The following is a 24,142-nucleotide window of genomic DNA, read 5'->3' as shown; positions in this document are numbered from 1 at the left end:
ATCCACCCGCCTCGGCCTCCCAGAGTGCTAGGATTACAGGCGTGAGCCACCGCGCCCGGCCTGCATATGTCTTTTGCTTAATTTCTAATTGTATTGTTTAGGGTTTTTTGTTTTTGTTTTTTGGGTTTTTTAAGAGACAGGGTCTTGCTCTGTCATCCATGTTGTAGTACAGTGGCACAATCATAGCTCACTGTAACCTCAAACTCCTGGGCTCAAGTGATCCTCCTGTCTCAGCCTCCGAATAGCTGGGAAAATAGGTGCATGCCACCACACCTGGCTCATTTTTTTTTTTGTAGAGATGGGGTCTTGCTATGTTGCCCAGGATGGTCTCGAACTCCTGCCCTCAAGCAATCCTCCTGCCTCAGCCTTCCAAAGCATGGGGATTACAGGCATGAGTCACTGCATCCAGAATGGATTGTTTGATTTTTTAATGTTGAGTTTTGAGAGTTCTTTATATGTTCCAGATCCAATGAACATATAAATCACATTGTTGAATATGTGATTTGCAGACATTTTATTCCAGTTTATAATTTGTCTTTTCATATTTTTAACAGTGTCTTTCACAGAGCAAAAGTTTGTAATTTTATGAGGTCCAATTTATAAATTTTCCCACTTATGGATCATGCTTTTGTTTGTTTTGTTTGGAGGTTTTTTTGAGATACGGTCTTGCTCTGTCACCCAAGCTGGAGTACAGTGACATGATCATAGCTTACTATAACCTCCAACTTCTGAGCTCGAGTGATTCTCCTGCCTCAGCCTACTGAGTAGGTAGAACTACAGGCATGTGCCACCATGTCTGGCTGATTTTTTTTTTAAATTTTTTGTAGAGAATAGGGTTCTCGCTATGTTGCCCAGGCTGGTCTTGAACTCCTGGCCTCAAGCAATCCTCTAGCCATGGCCTCCTAAAGTACTGGGAATATAGACATGAGCCACCATGCCTGCCTGGGTCATGCTTTTGATGTCAAGTCTAAGAACTCTTTGCCTAGTCCTAGTTCCTCAAAATTGTCTCCTGTTCCTAGTTTTATAGTTCTATGCTTTACATTTTTCACATTCTATTTTTTAGTTAATTTTTGTATAAGGTGTGAAGTTTTGCATAAGGTATGCCAATGGATATCCAATTGCACCAGCGCCATTTATTGAAAAGTCTGCCCATTCAGTGATTTTATTTTGCTCCTTTGTCAAAAATTAATTGGGAATATTTGTATGGATCAGTTTCTCAGTTCTGTTCTTTTCCATTGGTCTGTTCGTCTATCCCTTTGCCAATACTACTCTGTCTGGATTACTACCACTATATAGTAAGTCTTGACATGGGAAAGAGTAATTTCTCCCATTTCATTTTTGTTTTTCAATATTGTTTTGACCTTTCCCTTTCCCCATAAATTTTAGAATAAGTTTGTCTATGTCTTCAAAGAAACTTGCTGAGATTTTGATAGGAATTGCATTAAAACTATAGATTAATTATTGACATCTTTACTTTGTTGAATCTTCCAATCCATGAACAAGATATGTCTCTCCAGTGCTCTCTCCATCAGCTTTTTATAATTTTCATCATACCAATTCTGTACATATTTTGTTCAATTCATTCTTAAGTATTTTTCTCTTGAGCAATTTGAAATCAAATGATATTACATTTTTTGTTTTGGGTTTTTGTTCATTGTCAGTATATATTAATAGAAATACAATTGATTTTTATGTATTGATCTTGTATTCTGTAACTTTATGGAACTGACTTATTAGTTCGAGGAGTTTTTTTGTGGACTCCATGAGATTTTCTAAGTAGACAGTTATGTTATCTGCAAATAGAGTTTTCTTTCTTTCTTCACCATCTGTATGCCTTCAATTTCTTTCTCTTGCCCTATTGTAGTGACTAGGACTTCTAGTACAATGTTAAATAAGAATGGTGGGTATAAATGTCATTGCCTTATTTCCAGTCTTAGAGGGAAAACATTCAATCTTTCACCATTAAGTATGATGTTAACTATAGGTTTTTTGTAGATGCTGTGTATGAGGCTGAGGAGTTTCCCTCTATTCATGTGTCTTAGTCTATTTTGTGCTGCTATGACAGAATACCACAGACTGAGTAATTTGTAAAGAACAGAAATTTTATTTCTCACAGTTCTGGTGTCTGGAAATCCAACATCAAGGCACCAGCAGGTTTGGTCTCTGGTTACAAGATGGCGCCTTGTTGCTGCATCCTCTGGAGAGGAGGAATGCTGTGTCTTCACAGGCAGAAGGCGGAAGGAAGGAGAAAGCAAACCCACTCCCATAAGCCCTTTTTATTGTGACATTAATCCATTCATGGGCACAGCCCTCATGGCCTCAACACTTGCAAAAGGCCCCACCTCCCAACACTGTTACATTGGGGATTGAGTTTCCAACACATGAATTTTGGGGGACACATTCAGACCATAGCACCTTGTGTACTAGATCATAAATGAGTGTTGAATTTTGTCAATTTTTTTCTGCATCATATTCTATGATCATATGATTTTCCTTCTTTAGCTTGTTGATATGGTGTATTATACTGATTTATTTCTAAATATATTGGACCAGCCTTATATGACCTGGAATAAATTCCACTTGGTTGTAGAATATTATTTTTATATACATTGTTAGATTTGATTTGCTAAAATTTCATTGAAGATTTTTGTGTCTAAGTTCATGAGAAATATTGAGCCGTAGTTGTATTTTATGCTGTCTTTGTCTGGTATTGGTATTGGGGTAATACTGGCCACATAAAATGAGTTAGAGGGTGTTCCTTCTACTTTCTGGAAGAGATTGTATGCACTTTAGTGTTAATTCTTTGAATGTTTGGTAAAATTCTCCAGTGAAACCATCTAGTCCTGGAGATTTCTTTTTTGGGAGCTTTTTAATTACAAATTCAATTTCTTTATTTTTATTATTTTTTTTTTTTTAAAAAAAATTTTTTTTTTTAGACTAGTCAAGTGCAGTAGTGAGGAGGGAGGAAAGTAGTAGAACAAAGAATTCATAATTTCTTTAATAGTTATAGGACTACCCAGTTTTCTTTCATTTTGGCTGAGTTTTGGTAGCTTGTGATTCTTGAGGAATTGGTCCAATTTCTGTTAAGTTGTCAAATTTATGAATGTAAAATTATTCATAGTATTTTTTTATTGTCCTTTAAATGGCTTCAGCGTCTGTTGTAATATTCCCTATTTCATCTCTGATATTGATGATTTATGTCTTCTCTCATTTTATCTTTATCAATATTTATAGAGGTTTATCAATTTTATTGATTTTTTTCAAAAAAAATAGTTTTTCATTAATTTTCCCTATTGTTTTTCTGTTTTCAATTACTTACTTTTCCAAGAGCTGACCCTTTTTTTCTCTTCACAGGTTCCAACTCCAAGGCCAAGGGTTTTCACACCTCAGTCATCCCTAGTGATGCCCTTGAAACCTTCCCATCCTAACCCTTATCAGGGCTCCAGAATGCAGAATATAAGTGACTACAGGGTACCTGGGCCCCAGGCAGCCCAGCCTTTGCCTTTGGGCCCTGGGGTGAGGCCTGGTGAGTGAATGAGTGAATATTTGCCTGAGCAGAGCACAGATGTCTCAGGAAAGCAATTGGCATGACCACCGTGGATTTGGGAGGCACTATGTCTTTCTAGTGAGAGGAACTTGGAAGTTGAAGTCTGAATTCCTAATTCTATCACTTACTGGCTTTGTTCCTTTTGTCAATATATTAAAGTAGTTATGTTGGTTATTTTGATGCTACAGGATTGTTTTACAGGTTAAGTAAGGAATATAGTTAAAGGTTCTTCGTAAATTATAGATCTCCATAAACATGTATTAATCATTTATTATTATTAGATTTTTTAAATTGCTATTCTATTCCTCCCTAATGCACCCTGTGACTCTCCTGAATTGAAGTTTGGTGGCAAATACTCTATTTCTGTTCTACTTCAGCTTTATCTCAGCCACAACTGTTAGGAGGGCAAAGAGCTCAAGCTCCTAACCCTGTGGGATTCCTTGGAACATGGCCTCTTCCTGGCCCCTCTCCACCCATGGCATCCCTAGACATCGTGCAGCCTGGCTCTACCTCCCTGCCTGAAACTTCTAGACTGCTCCCTCTGCTTCCTGTGAGACTACTAGATCCCAGTCCCATGAGCTCCCAGCCCCCAGTCCCTCCTGCCAGCTTCCCTGCTGCATACACTCCCGGAGGTGCTCCGTGCTCTAGCACCATCCCAGCCACTGGCATCTTGACTTCCCATCCAGGTCAGTCTTCCTTCCATGGCTTTCCTCTTCTGGGTTATTGCCTGCTTTTCCTCCCCTCCCTGCTACTACCTTGGGAGCCTTTTTCTTCAGTGAACTGTGACCCCTTGGGGTGGAGAGTGGCTGGGAGTGTGGCTGGTCTTCAGAGGGAGGTATGGTGGACTCCAACTAAAATAATTTTTCTAGCCTTCAGACCAAAAATTTCCAAAGTTCCTGACCATGCCCCTAAAAACCTATTTTTACTCTGTAGCACCTGAAGATTCCTGGAAAGATGCCCCAGCCCCCAGGAGAAACCTCCAGAGGAAAAAGGTCAATGCATCTTTCCCCACCCACTCCCTCATACATTCACCTGTGACCCACGTTCTAGTTCCTTACAGAATTCAGTCAGTCCTTCCCATTCTCAGGCTGTCCTCACTCTTCTCTCCTCAGCACCCTCCTCTTTCCTTCTTACATACTCACACCAGTCTTCCCATTTCCCTGTTCCTCACTCGCATTTCTGTCTCCTTGTTCACTATAATTCCGACCACTCCCCAAAATCAGGGCCTATGGAGTCTCTTAGCTTAGACTCGTGTGCCTTTCTTTCTCTCTCTTTAGCTGCCAGAGACATTTATGCCCCCAGCACCAATTACTGCTCCAGTTATGAGCCTCAGCCCTGAACCACGAAGAATCCTTCCCTCACAGCCCCCTGTGTCCAGTATGAGTCATGCTCCCCCAGGAGCCCCAGGAGAACTCAGCCTGCAGGTGATGGGGACAATGTGTTACCTTCCCCTGGGAAACCTTCCAGCCCTCCCTGGGTGTAGAAAAGTGGGGAGCATGGTAGATGGGCCTCATTCCTCAAGGCAGAGGCAGTCTCTGAGCTGAGGGAAATTGGATTGGGTACCAGGTGTCCTTACTGCAGAGAAAAGGGGAGGGTGCTCCTCTCCCCAACTCTGCTGTGCCCTAATGGGAACAGTGTGATTCTGAATCACTGAGGAATAGTCCTTAGAGAAGCCATGAGAAGGAGAGCTTGCCTGTCTGTCTTTCTCCTGCCTCTTTATCAGCAACTTCAGCAATTGCCACCTCAGAAGATGGAAAGGAAAGAGCTGCCCCCAGAGCATCAGTCCTTGAAGACCAGCTTTGAGGCACTTCTCCAGCGCTGTTGTTTGTCTGCAACTGACTTAGTGAGTCTGAACCTTCCCCACAATGCCCTCCTCACACCCCTCACTGGTTCCAGGACTCCTTAGCTGTAGACCAGTTCCTTGTGTGATTCCTTTCTCACTGTCCCTTAACATGCTGTCTGTATCTTATATTTATGTCCATGAGGAATAGGGGAGGGACTTGGATTCTGGTCTGAAGTCTGGCTCCTCAGTAGCAGGACCCAACAGCATCAAAACCTAAAGGAAGCAGGAAGTCCTAGAAGGACGGTGAAGCCAGGAGTAAGGAAACCTGCCATTCATTTGCTGGCTGTGTCATCTTGAACAAGTCACTTACCCTCTTTGGGCCTCCATTTCCTCCTCTGTGAAATGGAGCAAGTAGCATTAAGCCATATCTAGTTATGATATATTGTGATTCTTTATAACCTTATGTAGTGTTAGACTTAGGGGCTGGGGTCAGAATCTATTTCTTGAGGCTGGGCATCGTAGCGCATGCCTGTAATCCTAGTACTTTGGGAGGCTGAGGCAGGAGGATTCATTGAGGCCAGGAGTTCAAGACCAGCCTAGGCATCTCTACAAAAAATAAAAACTTAGCCAGGCATAATGGTGTATGCCTGTAGTCCTAGCTACTCAGGAGGCTGAGGCAGGAGGATCACTTGAGCCCAGGAGTTTAAGGTTGCAGTGAGCTATGATGATGCCACTGCACTCTACCATGGGCAACAGAGTGAGATCCTGTTTCAAAAAAAATCCATTTCTCTCCCTGCAGAAGACAAAAAGGAAGCTGGATGAGGCAGCCCAGCGTCTAGAATATCTGTATGAGAAGATCTGCGAGGGGACAGTAAGTACAGCTAGCTGTGTTCCCTCTGCCTCTTGCCCTTCTGCCATCACCCATGGCCAAAGGAAGCCCAGTGTCTTTTCTTCCCAAAAGTCTCGTCAACCTGGGTCCCCACAAAATGCATACATCTTTTCTGGACTAGGCTCCAGAACTTGAATCCTCTCTTATCCCTTCTATATTGCCAGGGTAGAGAGGCTGATTTGGGCTTACGAACCCAAGGGCCAATCTCTCCACAGCTCTCGCCTCATGTCCTGGCTGGGCTCCACGAGGTTGCCCGATGTGTGGACACAGGAAGCTTTGAGCAAGGCCTCGCAGTGCATGCGCAGGTGGCAAGCTGCAGCAGCTTCAGCGAAGTGTCCAGCTTCATGCCCATCCTGAAGGCTGTCCTCACCATCGCACACAAGCTGCAGATCTAAACCAGCCAGCCTCTCTTGCCAGGAGGCCACTTCTGCTGTTACTTAACTCCTCCCTGCAGAAAAGGGGAATTTTGGAACAGATTCTATTGTTTTTCCCAATCCTCTTCCTTTGCTGGCAGGTATGTGATGCTGTAGGCTTAGTTCCAAACCAGTTAAGTGCCTGCTTTTTCCCCTTTATGCCTGGCCTTCTAGGATCTACCCAAGACTCTCTCAGCCCCAGAGGCAGAGCACAGTTCTTCACTTTCCCTAACACTGTACTCTGACAGGACCTGGGGCAGAATATCTTCTCCCCCTGAGATGTCCTGTTTAAGTGGCCTGTGACAGAGTGAACGGGATCATTATTTCCAAGTCTACCTCTGCTGTCACCCACCTTGTGGGTCTTTTGCTTTTCCCTTCTGTGATTTATGAGCCTGACCTTACCTTCTCCCTGCCTCTGATTTCATATTTTCAGGTCCATATTTCTCGGTGGCCCAGGGGCCCAGGGTAGAGTTGACTGCTGTTCACTCTTTGAACAAGTCATAGACATGAGGTGCCGAGCAGAACCAAGAGGGGAAACTTTGGCCCTTTTTAAACAAAACTTCTCATGTGCCAGCATTATTAAGGGTGGACTAGGTTAGGTGGAAGGTGAAAGGGGTGAACTGCCTTGCTGGAAGCTGTCTTAGGCTATTAGAGAGGAGCAGAGGGACCAGAGGCTATGGGGAATGGCCCTCGATTCCACTTACGTTTGAGCCCTGGCCCAAGGCCCTATACTATTCATTCTGTGCTTATAAACCCAGTTCTGGAATAGGAACCATATTAACGAAGGCTTCTTTTCCAGCACTGCTCCTCAAGGGCTGGGGCACTTCTACCCCTCAGCCACCATGTCTCAGGGCTACCTTCTCTGGTTGTATTTTCATTTGATGCATGGCGTTTGATTCACAGATACACTTAATGGTGCAATAAAGCCACTTTGATTTGGTTTCCTTAGTCATCTCCCAATCATTGTCTCCTCTGGGTCCTATTTTGCCATTACCTATCTTTCTAATCCTCTTTGTTCTTGCTTCCTGCACCCTAGTAAGGCAGGGGAGAAGCTTGGGGAGAGATAAGAAGTCAAGAGAGTGAAAGAAAGGTAGGTGTCCAGTTCCATTGAATTAGGCTGCAAGGCTCTCCTTGCAGCATTTGTGGCCACTCTGCTGAGTGTGTGTGTGTGTGTGTGTGTATCTTCATCTGTGCCTGACGTTCAGCTCCAGGGTTTTCCCCACACCACTTCAGGGCTGAGCTCAGCTGCACAAAGGGACTGGGTGTGAAGCCAGAGGGTACTAGCCCTAATCCTGTTGTAGATGCCATCATGTCTGCAGGCTAGATGTGTGTGTTTGGGAGGGAGGGATTGTTAGGCAGTATTTGTTTGTAAAGCCACTTGCTCTTCAGATAATACTTGCACTAACTTCTATTGATGAAGCAGTGTGAGCCCCAGCAAAGTCCTTTCCCAAAGTGTCTTTGAAGCCAAGAGCCCATTGAGGGGAAGAAAGGCTGGGAGAGGGGATTAGTTTGTTCAGCAGCTGTGAATTTCAGTGGGAGGTTGATGAACTCCGAAGTCTTTGTTTAAATTAAAGGGGGGGAGAAAAAAGCCGCTGCTGGAGCGAGAGCCCCACTTGGGGCCCTGAACTAACACAAGGAGAAGTCTGAGCTGCAGGGAGCTGTGTACTGACTGCGAAGACTTTTCCCAAACACTTTCGGAAGAGGTGTTGTGAGAAGAGAAGGGGGCGGAGTGGCGGATTAGCATGTGAAATGAAGTTTTCATTGACTCCAGTGGGGGTAGAAGGCTATTTTAATGGCATTTTGTTCCCCTATTTTCTCTTCTTGAGCTCTTTAGAGATATTGTTTTGCTAAGACAGGCTTTCTTCCCCCTTCTTTCCAGTCTGAGGATTGCCTCTATGGGAGCCAACATAAATATTTCTCCTCCAGGAATGCGGGTTAATTAAAAGGAAATGAATGAGTGGAAGCATCCAATCCAGACCCACAATAGGCAAGTGCCCTGGCCTGCCCTCCCCTCCCACCACCACCAGCACCACCAGCGCCGAGGATGACCCTGTCTCTGTCTTTGCCTTAACCTGCTGCTAAGGCCAGTTGAGGCTGGGATTCTTTTCAAGAAAAGAAAGCCCTGCCTGTGTGTATGCTCACAGGCCAGGGACAGGAAGGAATCAGTGTTTTGCCCACCCCAACCAGTGTCCTTGTCACTTCTCAGGACCTCCCTCCGCTTCTGTCCTCTGGCTGAGACAGATGGGATCCTGAAGAGCACACAAGAGGAGGGAGGGGACCTGTGCTCCAGTACTCAACCCACAGTAACTCACTAGTTGGTGGAATAAGCCAGTCGTCTTTCTCAGCATCTGATTAAATCTGTAAAACAAAAGATTTGACTAGCTGACCTCAAAGATGTCTTCCCAAGCAGCGGTTCTGGAGTTGTCCACTTTGTGAAGGGGAACACAGCCCTGGCAATTGAGTATAAGATGAAACCCTAAACTCCATGAATGCGGGGATGTTGATGTGTTGTTCACCACTTTCTCACTCTGGTGTTAGCTGAGTGAACAAATATATGAATGAATAATGCAAGAGGCTGAAAACAATATAGATCTAAGGTAGCTCAGTAATATTTTCTTTATAGAACTGAAATGAATCTAGTATCAACCATATCCATTTGGGGATATAAAACAATAACCTATGAAAGAACTTTCTGGCAACATGACATGTTTGGAATATTGACCTGGAGTTTATCAAATATGAAGCACAATGGTTCTTCTACATTTATGCTGAGAGACCTCCTGGAGAATGTAGCTTTACAGCATTGTACTTTTATATTTTCTAGCTGCCTTGCCAGACTTTCTTCCTGTGCACTATCAAGTAATTCTGCCAAGTGGGACAGCTAGGTTAGTATATGCTGCTGCTTGATTAAGGAAGAAGGTGAGTTGGGAGATTCAGGAGGCCCAGGTAAAAGCTGAAGGAAGGAGCAAAGGGCCTTTTGCTAGTAGAGATGGAAATGAAGCACTCAGAGACCCTGAAGGAAAGTGTATCCCCTGGTCAGGAAGGAGAACTTCTCTCCTCAGTTAGTGTTAGTAGGACCAGAAGATAGATAGGGGTGAGGCCAGGGGCTTGGGGTCTGACCTGGCCACTGCCTCAGTTTGGAATATGGACCTTCCAGTCTTATAGGTCAGCCCCTAGAGTCTTGGCTTTTGTTACCTACTTGGAGCCACCCTTCTGGTACTTTCTCCTACTCTGGCAAAGGAAGGTTGAGGTTGTCTAGCATCTGACCAGTTCTGCTTCAGAAGAGCTGCCCGGTGCCCAGACCTGGGACTGGCCTACAGCAAGGGATCTGGCTGGGAAGTTCCTTGGGCTACAAAGAGTTGTTAGGGAACGACTATTCCCTCCCCAAGGGCTTGCCCTGTTTTATAAACAAGTCTGTGCTATACTGCTTCTCTCTGAGAATAAAACCAGAAGATTCAAGCACCACAAGCAGCAAGCTCTTGGCTACTAAGCAAATGTATTAGTGGAAGATTTATGTAGATGATTTACTAATGCTTGGCAGATTAGCCTCAGTCAATCTTAGGCCATCAAAGAAGCAAAGATCTAGGAAGGATGACATCCTGCCAAGGTGGGAGGGAGGAGAGAGCATAGAGGTTATATCCTCTATCCTGCTCCACTCCCAGTATCCTCAAGAATAAGTTCAGTACCTGGAAAAAAGGGAACATATCACAATAACTGCAATAAATTAAAGTTCAAGGTGCTGAACTTCCTATTAGCAACAGTTTCATTGCAGCAAGTTTATTCATTGAAGGAAGATATCCAGTGCCCTGAATCCTACCTGTTTGAGAACCAAGTTAGTGAAAAGGAAGGGTCCCAGTTTCTCCTCTGAATGACCTGCCTCTAGACCAGGATCTGAATGGGAAATTGGCTTTATTTACCTCAGTCTAGGCTCAGAGGAACAAAGAGCCTTTGGGGAAGGAGAAGAGGTAAAGTTGGTTGCTAGGAGGAAATAGGTTAGGAGCCAGGGAGCAGGTAAAACTTTAAAGGGTAGGAAATGACAATCTGCCTTTACATAGTTCCTAGGCCTTCAGGATTGTGTCTGGAGTGCCTTGGGTGATTGTCTGTGAAGGTCATTGCCCCACTGGTAAAACCCATTAGTAATGTGGTATCACAAGGATGAGTAGCACCCTTGGTATTCAGCAAGTCAGCACTCCAGGGGTCCCTCTTTCCATCTTCAACCTCTGCCTCTAGGAATAAACCCCTAAAACATGCTTTTTCCCAGGCCAGTTTTCTTAGTTTCTCTTCAGGGAAAGAAGGGAGAGGGAGAAGAAAGAGAAAGCATTAGAGATTCCTGGAGAGTCTATGTCAACAGTTAGCAGGGAATCAGAAACACAAGAGGAGCTCTGCAAAAGAGAGAGGCAGCTATGGCGAGACCTGGTAGCAGACAATAGGCAAAGGAGAAAAGTATGGCTTTATCTGGGCCCTCCTGTCTGAGAAGTGTTCTTCCAGTTCCTAAGGCTTGATAGGCTAAGGTCAGGCTTTAGGACACCTAGGAGGGGGAAGGAGGAACACCTATTTTCATTCTAGTCCAAGGAAGGCCAATAGCACAGAATCTTAGAACAGAGTTCTCAGACCTAAGTGTGGCTGTGAGGAAGATTCAGACAGAGCGCAGAGGAATTGGGGAAAACAGGTTGGAAGTGGCAAGCTCTGGAGAGATTGCAGAGACTCTCATTGTCAGGATCCCTGGGCTTGGGAATGCGGGGTCCCCATTCCCTAGGTTCCTCTATTACTGGGGTCTGTAAAAGAAGCCAAGAACAAATGGGGAAAGGAGGGAGGAGAGGAGACCCTTAGGGTTTTTTCCCGGGTTTGTGCGCAGCGCCTCCCCGCGGCCGCTCCGCGCGGCTACAGAAGTACTTGGTGACCCGCCGGCGGCACTGCTCGCAGCGAACAGCGCAGCACCAGTGGAACTTGCAGTTGCAGCTGGACACTGTCTCGGCACGGCGTTCCTCCACCGCCAGCCCGCAGTCCCCGCAGAGCCGGCGGCAGCTGCGGCGCTCCCAGCGGCCGAGGGCCCGTCCGCGCCGCAGGCACTCTCGGCCCTCGGTGCCCAGCAGCCCCAGCGTTTTGTTCTCCAGGCAGTAGTCTGGGGAGTCCTCCAGGTGCACGAGCTCTCGGGTGGAGATGGAGCGGAAGGTGTCGGCGATGGCGCCGCGGCCCGCCGCGCTGTTGCCCACACCCTGCAGCAGGTCCACCTTGAGTGCTGCGTGGTATTTTTCCTTCAGGTGCGCGCCCACCTCGCGGAACTCGGGCAGCTGCAGCCAGCAGGTCTGCGTGGTGCAGCTGCCAGACACGCCGTGGCACTTGCACGTGCGTTTCATGGTGCCCTTCACCGCCTGGGGAAAGAGCTAGAAGTGAGGCCCGGGATTAAGCGTGTGCTGAGCCTCTGCCCCTGAGGGCTTGTGAGGCATCTAGCTAGTCTACTTGGCCAGCCCGCTTGGTTACCTCATTTTCCGCATCTGTGAAATGAACTTAGGAGTTGTCCGCACCTGGGGCTGGTACTAGATGGAGCCGGCTGCCTAATCCCAGGGGCTGCAGGACTCACCTTGCGGCCAGCCTCGTTATTGTGCAGGTTCATGGCTGCCCGTGCATCCTGTCCTGTTTCCAGAGCATCGACGAACTGCTTGGAAATTGCCTCTCCGAAGCCCACGTTGTCACTGCAGCCTCCCCATAGCCAGCCTTGGCCCCCTGGAAAAGGGCAGGGGGAGGAAAGGTCATCGAGTAGGCGGGTGCGGAGCCTTTTGGCCTGCTGTTCCTAATTGGGTTGGGGGTTCCGGTACAGGAGAGGATTAAAGTTGGGCGAGTGCCCGGTGTATCCAGATTAGTTTCGATCTAGATTTGTTTTTGCCACTTTTGCGCTCCACTTCCAGCCTCAGCCAATCCCCTGTTCAAGACTCCATGACGTAAGCAGTAGCCGAATGGATTCTCTGCAAGGTGCGAGTGCGCTTTTCCGCATACAGTGCTCTACCCACCAGGCAGAGGTGCATGTGCCCTGCCGGTGACTGAGGTCCGGACGGGACAAAATGGCACAGAGCATTGTGAGGGAGACACTGGCGCAATTGAAATAAGATGGAACAACCAAGGTGGAAATTGATCGGAAGGGCACAGAGGATTGGAAACGGCAGTGGAGGTAGAGTGGAAAGTAGACGGGCCTGGGCAACATGAAAGGAAGTTCCCCCTGTATTTGAGAGAAGGAACAGAGGATTAAGTCCGAAGAGTGTTGTTCCTTTATTATTATTATTATTATCATCATTATTATTATTATGTTTAAATTAAGGAAACCACTCAATGGGAGAAGAGGTTCCAAAGCTACATTTAGTCTGGTTTGTCACTGTAGGGTTTGGGCTCAAACTGGTTCACTCATCTTCAGCATGATTTTACTCATATTTAGAAGAATACAACTTTTCTTCACCCCACCAAGCTGCCCACCAACCTTTTCATTCTTTAAGTGAACTTAACTGGCTTGTGCTACCTGTCCCCACATTGCTACTCACCCAGCTGCCCATTGCGGGAGTCATCACAGCCACAGTTATCAAAATCCCCAAGGCTGCAGTTTCTAGTCAGGGTGTACATGACTCCAGCAGAACTGATGGCATGTACAAATGCTGTCTCCCGATTCGCTGTCAGGAACCCAAAATCCAGAAGTTAGAGGGAGGGGTTGCAGCCCGAAGAAATGCCTGTCATGCTACTTTCCTTTAATACCACGATTATACCTTCCTTTCCCAGCTCCATCCTATTCTCCCATCTTTAAAATGTGTCTTACACTTTTCCAGGGTCTGCTCCATCCCTGGCCTTAGCCTTACTCCTCTCCCTTCCTGTCTTTTCAGGCCACACATTTTATGGCTAGGTGGCGAGGTTATTGTTGACACACATGATTGTAAAGGATTTAGATGGAAAAGAGCCTGAGGAAGAAATGGGAAAGAAGATGAATCTGAAGACTAGGTTATAAAGAACCCATCCCCACTTCCTCCTGGAACATTGGAGTCTGAGAGGCATGTGTCGTTAGTCTTGAAAAGAACCTCTGACTGGCAGTTCTTTCATTTTTTGGCATGCCACTCTGTCTTCTCCATGGGAATCTGGTCTCCAGACCAGTTTCCACTTGCCCAGTACTTCTGCTGAGCCTGCTGAAGGAAGGGGCTAAGAGGTGTAGTAATTATGACCTGCTACCTACCTCCTGATGTTATTTATATTGTGAAGGAACCTTTAGCCAAATGGAAAGCCAAGGATGACATGGGATTGAGGGTGAGGCAAGGCCCATTTGTTGAGCAGTGACAGTGTTGGGGAAGAAAGAAAAATGCCTCTGTAGGTACAGAAGAGGAGGTGGGAAAGAAAAGGAGAAGATCTTCCAGGGAGGGAGATGACCTGAGAGAAGAGAGCAGGTGAAGAATAAGGGTGTAGAGGAGTCAGAGAGCCATCACTGGGGCTCTAATCAGTGACCAGGGGGTCCAGGGAACTGTGGCCAAGGCTTTCCTTACCACTGCGAAGCCCGCCATGGCTGGACAGCTGCAGGGCTCTCTCAGGGCAGTTCCAGCGGTCCCAGGCAAACTGATATTTGCATTCTTCAATACCACTCTGAGCGCCAGCTGCCACACTGCTGGAGTAGATCAGGTAAGCCTGCAGGGACACAGGGGTCAAAATTCAGACTGAACTTAGGAGGCATTTGCCTAACCTGATCAAGCACCTCTCTTCCTGCCCACTCTCCCATCCCTCTAAAATAATGGTGGAGTGAGCACTTTAAATATGCTGTCTCATTTAACATAACAAATAACCTTGTGAAACAGGTACCATTTTATAGACTAGGAAACTGAGGCTCAGAGAGGTCATTTGTCCAAGGTCCCACAGTTGGCAAATGAACTAGGAATGAAATATAGTTTTATCAGACTGTAGTCCCCACTGTCCTTTATTCATTCTACTGCCTCTACAAAATGAGCCCAAATCACATAATTCATGAAATTTCATCTATTTTCATTCCATTACTATCTTAGAAAATAATATTTTGGAGCTGGAAATGCCCTTCTGTGTGCAGATCATGTAATACAATTCCAACAGTTTAAAGATGAGACGTTGCATCCCACTATGGCACTGAGAAGGATGTGTGACTTTACAGCCTAACACCATGAAAGGCTGCTGACTTCCCTCCCTGCCCCCCAAGACATAGTCTTGCTCTGTTGCCCTGGGTAGAGTGCAGTAGCATATCATAGCTCACTGTAACCTCAAACTCCTGGGCTCAGGGGATCCTCCTGCCTTAGCCTCCTGAGTAGCTGGGACTACAGGTGCACACCACCATGCCTGGCTAATTTTTTTCTATTTTTAGTAGAGACGGGGGTCTCATTCTTGCTCAGGCTGGTCTTGAACTCTTGAGCTCAAGCAATCCTCCCACGTTGGCCTCCCAGAGTGCTAGGATTACAGGTGTGAGGAACTGTACCTGGCCCAAAGTCTATTGACTTTTATGGTTCTGGAAATTCTGGCCATAAATTTAGAATCAGTGCTCCTGAGTTCTTGTCACTGACATTAGTTTGCTTTGTGGTTTTGGGTGTGTCCCTAACCCTCTCTGGGCCTCAGTTTTCCTATCTATAATGTATATAGCATAATAAAAGATATGTATATGATGAAAAGAAATAGACATGTATAGTCTTTGGTCAACAAGCTAAGATTAGTGAAATCCATATTAATCAAAGGAATTTTTCTTACCTTTGGACCAGTCATCAGGAAATTGTTCACTGACCTAGAAGGGGAAAAAAACACAAACCACAGAGTATAATGGAGAGATACTAACTTGTTTTTGCTTCCAAGAGTTGTAAGAGTTATTTCAGCAAATATAATTGATAGGAAGAAAGGGAAACTAATTTCACCGAGGAAACATTGTGCATAAAAACCTACTAAAATAACTTATTTAGTAAAAAATAATATGAATAAAAGTAGTATGATTTCCTTGAATTTTTAAAGTTAGTTAAAATTCCCCATACCATAAAAATTGAGAGTAATGTTTGATTATTATTTTGCCATGGGGTGGGAAGAGAGCTAGCATTAACTCCTGATTGTGTACCAGATGCTCTTCTCTCAGTATTTTACATATTGATCTTGTTAAATCCTTACTGTCTCAGGCATTATTATCTCTTCCACAAATAGGGAATCTAAGACTCAAGAAAAGTTAAATATATGTTCAATCTCATCCAGCTAATAAATGAAGGAAGCAGGTTTGAATCCATCTTACTCCATGGGATATTAGAAGCATAGCTCTCTAATGAGGAAGAGGCAAACAGTGGAATATCTTTCTAGGGATTGAGTCACCGTTAAATTCCAAAAATATATAATCTGATTCTGGAAAATGGTTTGGCTGTTTCTTTTAAAACTAAAAATAGATTTGCCACATGGCTTAGCAGTTGCACTGTTGGGCATTTATCCCAGGGAATTTTGTGCTTGGTTCCAAGTCACTGCAAAGATCTAAAAATAAATTTTTTTTTATAAATAAAATTTTTTTAATTAAAAAAAAATTTGTACTCAGATGCTCATACTTGGATGCTTTATTCATAATAGCCCCAAACTGGAAACTACCCTAAATGTTCTTCAGTGGGTGAAGGTTTAAAAAAACTGTGGTACATCCACACCATAGAATATTACACAGCAATAGAAAGAAAAGAACTTCATGAAATTATGGAGGCTGAAAAAAAAAGGAAGGAATGATTGATAAATGCAACAACTTTAATGAACCTCAAGGAAATTATACTGAGTGATTAAAGTCAATCTCCAAAGGATACATGCTGTATGATTCTATTTGTATAACAGTAGTGAAATAATGTAGAGCTGGAGAACAGATTAGTGGTCGCCAGGGATTTGGGATAGGGGGTGGGTGGGCTATAAAGAGTAACATGAGAGAGTCGTGGGGAGATGGTAGAGTTAAGTGTCTTTGTGATTGTGGTCATGGTTACACAAGTGGCAAAGTTGCATCAGGCTACACACACACACACACACACACGCACACTCAAGTACCAACAAGTGTATGCAAAAATGGTGAAGTCTGAATAAGATTTATGATAATGTACTATGGTTGTAAGATGTTAACACTGAGGGAGGTTGGGGCCAGGGTACGTGGGACTTCCTTGTACAAATGTACATTTCTTTGCATCTTTTTCAAATCTGTAATTACATAAAAATGAAAAGTGAAGTACATATGTACATACATGATCCACAGTGTTAGAGATTTGGAGAATGACTTCAGAATAGGCATTTGAAAGTTAATCAAAATGTTTTATCTGTTATCATTCTTTATCAATTATAATTTAAGAAAGTAACATGGGAATCATTATGTATCATTCCACAAAAGTTGGTGTGCCCCTGCAATTCTGAAGGCTGATAAGATGCTATACGTCACCAGAAAGGAGACTAGAAATGAAACAGACCAAGAAAGTTTAGTCTCAAAAAGCCTTGGCTGACTCTTTTGATACAAAATACACACAACACCTAAAATGTGAGTAGTTTTTGAAAAACAGTATTAGCAAACTGGGAGGCTGCCATATGAGAAGATAAAAAGGATTCTGAAAGAGATGTAATAGAATTTTAGCAAATCATGACAGACTACAAAAACTAAAGCCTACTTTTTAAAGCTTGGCAGGCAAACTTAAGTCAACTGAAAAGAAGCACTATTCTATTGGGGGTGGTAGTACAAGCAAAGCACAAAAATAAATTCAAAATTATTTAAATGAATTCACAGTTGCCAAAGCCATTATGGGTTTGGAGATAAATTTCTGATCCTTAAAAACTGATGTCAGAGGAGTCAGCCAGGCCCTGGCCTCAGGGAAAGGAGCCTAATCTTGACGTTAGGAATAACTTTCAAAGATTTTGGACATTAGCAGGTCTGACAGAGGCAAGTTCCCATTTTCCGTAAAACAGACATTGTCAGGAAAGAAAACAAAACAAAAATCAAGCAACAAAGGAGAAAGTTTTGCCGTAGGCCTACATGAAGATTCTTCCTGTGAGAGGATTCTAAGTTGGAACCACAGGGAGGGATGGGCAGAGAAACTAGAGAATTCTTCTTTCCTGGAAGATCCTACAATATGTATGTATGTATTTATTTATTTATTTTTAGGGCATCTGATACATTTCAGGATGATCCTACAATATGTAAAGATTTGTATGTGCTGGTCTAGCCCAATTGATTGATGAATCAGATTTAACTGAGCACCTGTCATGGGACAAAACTGTAGGCCTTATTTGGACAACATTTCCATAAATTGACTTGTGTTGTTAACCTTTGAGTTATTTTCAGACCTATTTGAACCTTCTGGCTGGCTTACTCATATCCAAAATATTCTATATTATGAAAAGACTGTGTGTCCTGTGGTGAGCACCAAAGGAGGAGGACCTTGTTCTTGATTAATGAGACAATGACATGCTGTCCTTTTGGGGGGTAAAATATAGATTGCAGAAAGCATAGTGAGTGTGTGTTGTGAGAAAATGCAAAGAATTTAAGGGTTTATATGGGTGCCACCTAGGGACAGTCATATGACTGAAGGAAAGACGCTAACAAACATGGAAGGCATAAATGTTTAACAGGTGGAGGCTTCTCTACAGACAGAACATGGTAAAACCGGTATCCTCCTTGATGGAGGTACAAGCTTCCCACTTCCCATGAGGATGCACAGTTGCTGATGATACTACCCAAATTTGGTGCCATTCAAAGGGTTTATGCCTTCCTGGACCCTCCCAACTATTCTCAGACCTTTTATTGAACTCTAGACTTGCATATCTAACTATATTCTCGACATCTCCCCTTCCATGTTTAATAGGCATCTCAAACTTAACATGTCCAAAACTGAACTCCTGATCCTTGATGCCACCAACCCAAGCCCGTTCTTTATGTAGTCTTCTCCATCTAATAAAAGACAGTTCCTCCTAGTTATTCAGACAAAAATCTCAAGGGTCATCTTTGACTCCTTTCTGTCTCTCTAATCCTGTATTCAGTCTGTCCTCAAATCCTGCCAGCTCCAGTTCAAAATGCATCCAGAATCTAACTAATTCTTTTCTTTTCTTTATTTTCTTTTCTTTTCCTTCCTTCCTTCCTTTCTTCCTTCCTTCCTTCCTTCCTTCCTTCCTTCCCTTCCTTTCCTTCCTTCCTTGACAGGGTCTTGCTCTGTCACCCAGGCTGGAGTACAGTAGCACAATCATGGCTCACTGTAGCCTCCAAATCCCCCACTCAAGCGATCCTCCCACCTCAGCCTCCTGAATAGCTGGGACTACAGGCATGAGCCACCACATCCAGCTAATTTTTCATAGAGACAGGGTCTTGCTCTTGCTAAGGCTGGTCTGGAACTCCTGGCCTCAAGTGATCCTCCCACCTTAGCCTCCCAAAGTGCTGGGATTACAGGCATGAGCTGCCACGCCTGGCCTAGAATCTGATCAGTTCTTTTTTTTTTTTTTTTGAGACAGTGTCTCACTGTGTTGTCCAGGCTAGAGTGCTGTGGCATCATCCTCGCTCACAGCAACCTCAAACTCCAGGGCTCAAGTGATCCTCCTGCCTCAGCCTCCCGAGTAGCTGGGACTACAGGCATGCGCCACCATGCCCGGCTAATTTTTTCTATATATTTTTAGTTGTCCGATTAATTTCTTTCTATTTTTAGTAGAGACGGGGTCTTGCTCTTGCTCAGGCTGGTCTCGAACTCCTGAGCTCAAACAATCCACCCGTCTCGGCCTCCCAGAGAGCTAGGATTACAGGCATGAGCCACCGTGCCTGGCTCTGACCAGTTCTTAACACCTTCACTGTTGTCACCCTTGCTCAAGCTGTCATCATCTCTTATCTGGATTATTGTGAAAACCTACCAATTGATCTCCTTTCTTCCACCCTTATTCTACCACATTCTATTCTCAAAATGATTCATCTCTTTAAGATTAATGCCTTTAAAATACAAACCAAATTTTGCCACTCTCTTCTCTAAGTCTTCTAATAATTCCCTATCTCATGCAGAGTAGAAGTCAAATTCTTATTGTGGTTTATGAAAATCCTTCTGGCCTCCTGTTATGCCTCTGACCTAATCTGCTTCCCCTTCGCTGCTCTGCTCCAGCCGTACTGGTCTCCTTTTTTCTCTTCCACACCAGGTGCTCTCTAGCCTCTGGGTCCTTGTACTTGTTCTCTCTTCCCAAAATGCTTTTTACCCAGACATCCACACAGCTTGTTCCTGCACCTACATCAAATGTGTCATGCTCCTTGAGGCTTTCTGTCATCATCCTATTCAAAACTTTACCTCCTCATTCCCTTTCTCTGCTTCATTTTTTTCTATGGTGCTTTTTATCATCTGACCACTATGTGTTTTATATATTTATTTGTTTAGTGTTTGCTTCCTCCCACTAGACTGTCAGGTTCATTAAGGCAGTTTTTTTTTTTTTTTGGTCCATTTTGTTCATCAAATATTACCAGTGCCTTGAGCAGTGCCTGGGAATAATAAACACTTCATAAACATTTGTTGAATGAAAGAATGATGGAACCCACATTTAGGGTTGAGAGTAGGAAAAAATATCATCTAAGAAAACTCAGGAGCAGCTATCTAGAAAGATAGGGAGATAGGATAAAATTCCTCATTCATGCCCCCGGTTTTAACGATTACGATTATATGATGTCTCCCAAATCCTTACCTTCGGCCCTGACTTCTAGCTTGAGATCTGAAGCTGCATTTCCAAATGAATGCTCCATTTCTCTACTGAAAACGTTTCAAATTTTAAGACAGTATGTCTAAAAGCTAACTTATCTTCCCTGCCAAACTAGCCACTTCTCCTGACTTTACTGTATTTTATTAATGGAACCTCTAGTTTCCCAAGTTTCTCCCAATATGCTCTCACCGTCCAATTAGTTACCAAGATTTGTGTGTATTGTACCCCTATCATTTTTTACATACCAGTTCCCTCTTTTCTACTCTCACTATCACAGTTTTAGTTGTGGCCTCCAACCTAGACCACTGTAGAAGCTCTACTAACTGACTTCTCTAATTACAATCTTTACCCCATTCCAATCAAGTGTATAGTCTGCAGCTAGATCACTCTTCTGGAAAGCCTGATTCTGATGTTATCCTTCTGAGGATTATCTTCCATAGTTCTCCAACTTTTGGCACTCAAGGTCCTTCATAACCTGACCCTACATAACCTTTCCAACCTTGTATCCCATTAAATATCCCTACTTGTCTAATCCTCTAGTCAAGCTGAACCAGTTCCTATTCCTGGACATCCATACATTCATGCCTCTATGCCTTTCCTCATGTTGTTGTGTTAAATCTTACCTATTCTTAGTATTTTCGATCACTGGTGCTAGAACAACTGCATATCCGCATACAAATGAATGAGGTTGGATCCTTACATCATACTATCTACAAAAAATAATTAAAAATGGACCATAGACCTAAATGTAAAACTCTTAGAACAAAGCATAGGTTAGGTGTGAATTTTTGGAACATGGAGTTAGGCAATGGTTTTATTGATATGATACTAAAAGCACAAGCAACAAAAGAAAACATAGATAAATTGGACTTCTTTAAAATTAAAAACTTCTGTGCTTCAGAAAACACCAACAAGAAAGTGAAAAGACAACTCACAGAATGGGAGAAAATATTTGCAAAGCATATATCTGATAAAGGGTTAACATCCAGAATATATAGAAATATTAGAATATATAGAATATAGAACATACAGAAATGTTCATATCTATATGAATTATTCAGAATAGGCAATTCCATAGAAACTGAGTAGATTAGCAGTTGCTGGGGGTTGAGGGGAGGGGCAATGGTGGGGAGTGACTGCTAAGGGATAAGGGGTTTCTTTTGGGGGTAATGAAAATTTTCTAAAATTGATTGTGGTGAGGGTTACACAAGTCTGTGAATTTACTAAAAACCATTGATTTGTATACCTTAAAAGGGTGAATTTTATAGGATGTGGATTATATTTCATCAAAGCTATTATTTTTAAAATCTTACTTATTCTTCAATAAGTACTAGTACAAAAGCCACAACTAGCACTTCTTGAAGTCTCACAGCAACTTTCTTCTGCCTCATGTTAAGGTTTTCCTTTCCTCCCTTTTACAGGCTGCCTTAATTATCTCTGTATACCCTCCAGCTCCTAATCTAGTTAGTACCTTGAACATAGTAAGCACTCCATAAAAATGGATTGAATTAAAGGGTTTTGAAAAAATAGATGGAAGCACCATCAGATGCAACAGAAATTTTGAGGAGAAAAGGGACTGCAAAAAGGTTTTGAGGAACATGAGAAGGAAGTCTGTGGCAAGCCAGTGCTCCCACCAATTTTTTAATGTAGTGAGCAGACAACTGTGCTACATTAGCAGATGATCACACAACAAGAATAATAGACAGTGAGCACCGAGCATATGTACGCAGAGGTTAGCGTTATAACCAAACCATTAGCAAAGTCAATCCGACACACTTAATGCTATGTGTAATTGTTATTGTGCTTCATAGTAATTAGGCATAAGTGGTAAGCATTTTACATAAATAGTTAGTTTTGCTTTTACCCTGCCATGTAAAAATTTTATAATTTTTTCTTCTCCTTTTGTTAGTCTTCCTGTGTATGTGAGTGTGTGTACTGATATCATATAAAGCTTAATTATATGACATAATAATAGCTAACACTTATCGGGTATGTCAGGAACCCTTCTAAGTGCTTTACCTATATCATCTTTTTAAATTTCCATAGCAACTCCACAGGGCGGGTACCATACTTTTTTACTGAATGTTTGTTCTGTGTACAGCAAGTACTATTTTAAGTGCATTACATATCTTTAAGCTCACATAATTATCACAACAATTAAATGCAGTAGAAATTATTATATCTTCCATTTTACAGATACAGAAACTGAAATGTAGAGTGGTCAGCCAGCATCTCAGAGCTAGTTAAGCAGTAAAGCCAGGACTGGGACCTGGGCAGGCTGATTCTAGAGCACATACTGCTCAACTGCTATGCTTTTCCCCACCCATATTTCCCTTGCTCTTATTCCTACCTGCTAATCCAGGACTCCTGATTCCTGAAAAATTCTTGATAAGTATTTCTGGGAGGCCTAAGTGATCTAACTGAGGTTTTGCACACACTCATAAATAAGCCCACTTGCCCACTTAATGATCACATTGTCTCTGCTACTTTTTTTTTTTTTTTTAGAAATGGGGTCTCGCTCTGTCACTCAGGCTGGAGTGTGGAGTGCAGTGGCTGGATTATAGCTCACTGAAGCTTTGAACTCCTGGCTCAAGCAATCCTCCCACCTCAGCCTCTGGAGTCACTGGGATTACAGGTATGTGCCACTGTGCCTGGACCTGCTACTTTTTTATCCCTTCTTTGCTCCAGCCCTCCCTTGTGCTTCCATGTCCACAAGACAACTGGAACTGCCAGGCACAAGCTATGCTTTATCTGGGAACCACCACATCCTCTGGGAATGCTTTCTGGAGACTGTTGCTGCTCACATTGGCTTCTATGTATAGCAGAGTAGGAAAGAGTAGAGATGAACAAGTACTAGAGGACCCTGTGTGCAGCAGTGGTGGAGGGGATAGTCATGCATTGCTTAATGACAGGGATATGTTCTGAGAATTCATCCTTAAGTGATTTTGTCGTTGTGTAAACATCATAGAGTGCACTCACACAAACCTAGATGCTGTAGCCTGTTGCTCCCAGGCTACAAACCTGAACGGCATGTTACTGTACTGAATACTGTAGGCAGTTGTAACACAATGGTATTTGTGCTTCTAAACATAAAAAAGGTACAGTAAAAATATGGTATATAAGATTTTTAAAAAATAGTACACACATATAGCGTGCTTACCATGAATGGAGCTTGCAGGACTGGAAGTTTCTCTGGGTGAGTCAGTGAGTGAGTGGTGAGTGAATGTGAAGGTCTAGGACATTACTGTACACTGCTGTAGATTTTATGAATACTGTACACTTAGGCTACATTAAATTTATTTAAAAATTTTTTCTTTCTTCAATAATAAGTTAACCTTAGTTTACTATAATTTTTTTACTTTACACACTTTTAAATTTTTTTAACTTTCTGACTCTTTCGTAATAACCCTTAAATACCTTAAAATACAAACACATTGTACAGCTCTACAAAAATATTTTCCATCTTTATAGTCTTATTCTATAAGCTTTTTTCTATTTTTAAAAATGTTTTCTTTTTTTTAACCTTTCAAACTTTTTCATTACAAACTAGGACACAAACACATACGTTAGCCAAGGCCTACACGGGGTCAGGATCATCATTATCACTGTCTTCCACCTCCACATCTTGTCCCACTGGAAGGTCTTCAGGAGCAATAACACGCATGGAGCTGTCATCTCCTGTGATAACAATGCCTTCTTCTGGAATACATCCTGAAGGACCTGTCTGAGGCTGTTTTACAGTTAGCTTTTTTTAAAAATAAGTAAAAGGAGTATATGCTAAAATTACAATTAAGACTATAGTGTAGTATTATAAATACCTAAACCAGTAACAT

General features: G+C 43.2%; 2 protein-coding genes across 4 annotated transcripts in view; one reads left to right on the top strand and one right to left on the bottom strand.

Annotated features, from left to right (window-relative positions):
• SEC31B (SEC31 homolog B (S. cerevisiae)) overlaps positions 1-7,528 on the top strand; it is a 33,403-nt gene extending 25,875 nt beyond the window's left edge. For all 3 annotated transcript variants that reach the window (XM_012661706.1, XM_012661705.1, XM_012661707.1), the window contains 7 exons: positions 3,355-3,526; positions 3,925-4,233; positions 4,481-4,539; positions 4,825-4,971; positions 5,271-5,390; positions 6,130-6,201; positions 6,435-7,528. In XM_012661706.1, coding sequence (XP_012517160.1) covers positions 3,355-3,526; positions 3,925-4,233; positions 4,481-4,539; positions 4,825-4,971; positions 5,271-5,390; positions 6,130-6,201; positions 6,435-6,614 — 1,059 coding nt within the window. In that variant the 3' untranslated portion in view covers positions 6,615-7,528. The remainder of the gene's footprint in view (positions 1-3,354; positions 3,527-3,924; positions 4,234-4,480; positions 4,540-4,824; positions 4,972-5,270; positions 5,391-6,129; positions 6,202-6,434) is intronic.
• Positions 7,529-10,513: 2,985 nt separating this feature from the next.
• The window catches only part of WNT8B (wingless-type MMTV integration site family, member 8B), a 30,657-nt gene continuing 17,028 nt past the window's right edge, over positions 10,514-24,142 (bottom strand). The window contains exons 2-6 of the mRNA XM_012661682.1: positions 15,360-15,393; positions 14,144-14,282; positions 13,163-13,288; positions 12,214-12,356; positions 10,514-12,004 (exon numbers count right to left, since the gene is read on the bottom strand). Of these exons, the coding sequence (XP_012517136.1) occupies positions 11,459-12,004; positions 12,214-12,356; positions 13,163-13,288; positions 14,144-14,282; positions 15,360-15,393 (988 nt within the window). The 3' untranslated portion in view covers positions 10,514-11,458. The remainder of the gene's footprint in view (positions 12,005-12,213; positions 12,357-13,162; positions 13,289-14,143; positions 14,283-15,359; positions 15,394-24,142) is intronic.

This window comes from Propithecus coquereli, unplaced genomic scaffold, assembly GCF_000956105.1.
Source record: "Propithecus coquereli isolate 6110/MARCELLA unplaced genomic scaffold, Pcoq_1.0 Scaffold73, whole genome shotgun sequence".
In the NCBI taxonomy this organism is placed as follows: Eukaryota; Metazoa; Chordata; class Mammalia; order Primates; family Indriidae; genus Propithecus; species Propithecus coquereli.
Note: the sequence above shows the minus strand (reverse complement) of the source record. Positions and strands in the feature narration are given on the sequence as shown.